At 35.1% G+C, this 2,388-nt stretch overlaps 1 protein-coding gene across 2 annotated transcripts in view; it reads right to left on the bottom strand.

Moving 5' to 3' along the window:
* Nucleotides 1–702: 702 nt before the first annotated feature.
* ptpdc1a (protein tyrosine phosphatase domain containing 1a) overlaps nt 703–2,388 on the bottom strand; it is a 28,442-nt gene continuing 26,756 nt past the window's right edge. For both annotated transcript variants that reach the window (XR_004331730.1, XM_032514044.1), the window contains exons 9-10: nt 1,824–1,934; nt 703–1,743 (exon numbers count right to left, since the gene is read on the bottom strand). Coding sequence is in view for 1 of the 2 variants with exons in the window: in XM_032514044.1 (XP_032369935.1) it covers nt 1,630–1,743; nt 1,824–1,934 (225 nt within the window). In the remaining variant the exon portion in view is untranslated. The remainder of the gene's footprint in view (nt 1,744–1,823; nt 1,935–2,388) is intronic.

The following is a 2,388-nucleotide window of genomic DNA, read 5'->3' as shown; positions in this document are numbered from 1 at the left end:
ATTCATAACAAGAGTTATCTCAAGACGTTATGTTGTATTGTGAACATACATGTGCTAGTTCCTGTAATTTTAACTGGCCAACCACCAATTGTTTGGTTTTGTATTAAAATAGTATCATTAATATGATTATATGCCATATATCAAGCCTTGTGATAGACTTTATTAGCTCACAAATAAGAAAAATGTTTTCTTAAAATCATGGCATGCTGTTTTTAATAATTGATCTTCTCAGCTGAGATGTTATAACTAAGAAATAATAACGGGTGGTATAAAATCAACAAACTGATCATTTTAATCATGAATTATAATTGCTTATTACTTACAGGATGGCATTATGAACAGAATCAGAAGTGAAACTGTGTGAAGTCTCACATTTCTAAGATCCAAATCATTGGAATGAATCATTGGAATGAATTGACATACACAACAGTTTTTCATGTGAAGCAATATTCCCTTCACAGCAATGACTGTATGAATGTGTTGCATCACTTTCATCTGTCATGTTTTGTGTGTAACAATCTGAAGATGATATTCTTTGATCCTAAGAGGCATTTGGTGACCACCTCTTTAGAGTTAAATGGGTTTGGATTTTTGACCACTGTGACATCAGGAGGAACACTTTCCTTTCCCCTTGTATGCCCAACTGCTGATAAACCTAAATGGTAAATGTCCATAAAAAGATTTGCACACACTTTACACAGCTTGCATTAACTTGTTTAATTATGTAAGAAGAAGCCTGTTTAACAATGAAAAAATAGTGCTTGTTGAAAATTCCTTACTTATGTCCTTAATAATATTATCATCATCAGTGTTGCAAATATAGATTACATTCCACATATGAGACATTTGAGGTGAGAGGCCACACACACACGTTACACCAGCAGCGTGCCACAGAGTCCAGGCAGAGGCCATTTGGGTTGAGGCAGAGAGCAACTGCAACAGTGGAGGCAGATTGATGTTTGACAAACACATGTACAACAGAACAGTAAGGGGTGTTTGGTGCACGCGGTATTAAGGACATCCATTGATTGGAAAAACAAATGGACTGTGGCCTGTTAAATTTGCATTGCCATAACAATAGCCACAGTTTGCATTTTACTCTAAAAACACTTTACATTCTAAACAAACAAAGAAACCTTTCAACTTATCAGGTTATAGTTATTAATCCAAATGCTGCATTTCAAATAAAAAGATCTGAATAAATAAGACACAAAGCATATCCACAGTGTAAAAACACATTTCGGTTTAAATAAGACCAACAGCATTGACAGCTGAGTTACACATTTAAATAACATTACATGAACATCATGAGAACCATTCTCTGTCATTTTCCTAGCAACTAGTTTGACAATAAAAGCAGATCTAGTCCCTCACAAATATTACAGGAGAACAGATACTTTCAAACAGAGCACAGTGGCACATAAACCAAAATAATGGCAGTGCTTAAAGTCTATTAAGAGCAGACAAGAAAATCAAATGCTAAACCTTTAAATGACAGTCTTCAAATACCTTAAAGACTAGATTGGCAGATCTCAACAGTATCTGATGCAAGGAACTGACTGAAAATACAGTAAAGCCCCCAAAGTGGAAACTTGTTTGTGAGTCTTCCTCTTGTCTGTTGCAGCTGGATCAGGAGTCGTCATTATTCTCCGCAGCTTTGTCACACAGCTCATGAAGAATGGGAGTCAGGGTTGCTTTAAGTGTTGTGTATAAAGATTTGTTCTTCTCTAAGGCAGGGTCAATCTGGAGAGAAAAGAAAAAAAAACTCAATACTAAATGCTAAACATGAATCTATTTAATCTACACCATATGTTAATACTCACCTGAGTAAACGCTTGTATTGTTTGGTTGAGAAAACAATTCTCCACTTCTTCAGGCATTGGCAGGAGATGAGCAGCACAGTCAAGGATACACAGCAACGTGAGTCTGTGGCCCTGACAGCAGGAAGAACAAGGATACTATCAGATTACATGATTACAATATCTCATAAATCATAGAAATAAAACAGTCCAAAACAAAATGATAACCTTTAACCCTTGTATTGTCTTCACTTTTGGGACCCTCTCGTATCCCTCGGGTCAAATTGACCCGTGACTTATATGGAGTTTTAAAAACAATTCTGAATTATTTTTTTTACTTCATAATCTATTAACAAATAATGTCTTTATCTCAATTTCAAACAATTGTGATAACATATATGTTTATGGAATGCAATCAGTCTCTACTAGAACACAATTAAAGATGGAAGTGGGGTTTTTGTCATCATATAATTCATGTTAAAAATCCACCATGGAAAAAAGACAAGTGGTCATATCAGGATAATTTTCTGATTTGAGTCAGGAATACATGTTAATCAAAGAAAATAAGGTAAGGCCCTTGATTTTCAGG

Source organism: Etheostoma spectabile, chromosome 4 (assembly GCF_008692095.1).
Source record: "Etheostoma spectabile isolate EspeVRDwgs_2016 chromosome 4, UIUC_Espe_1.0, whole genome shotgun sequence".
NCBI lineage: Eukaryota > Metazoa > Chordata > Actinopteri > Perciformes > Percidae > Etheostoma > Etheostoma spectabile.
Note: the sequence above shows the minus strand (reverse complement) of the source record. Positions and strands in the feature narration are given on the sequence as shown.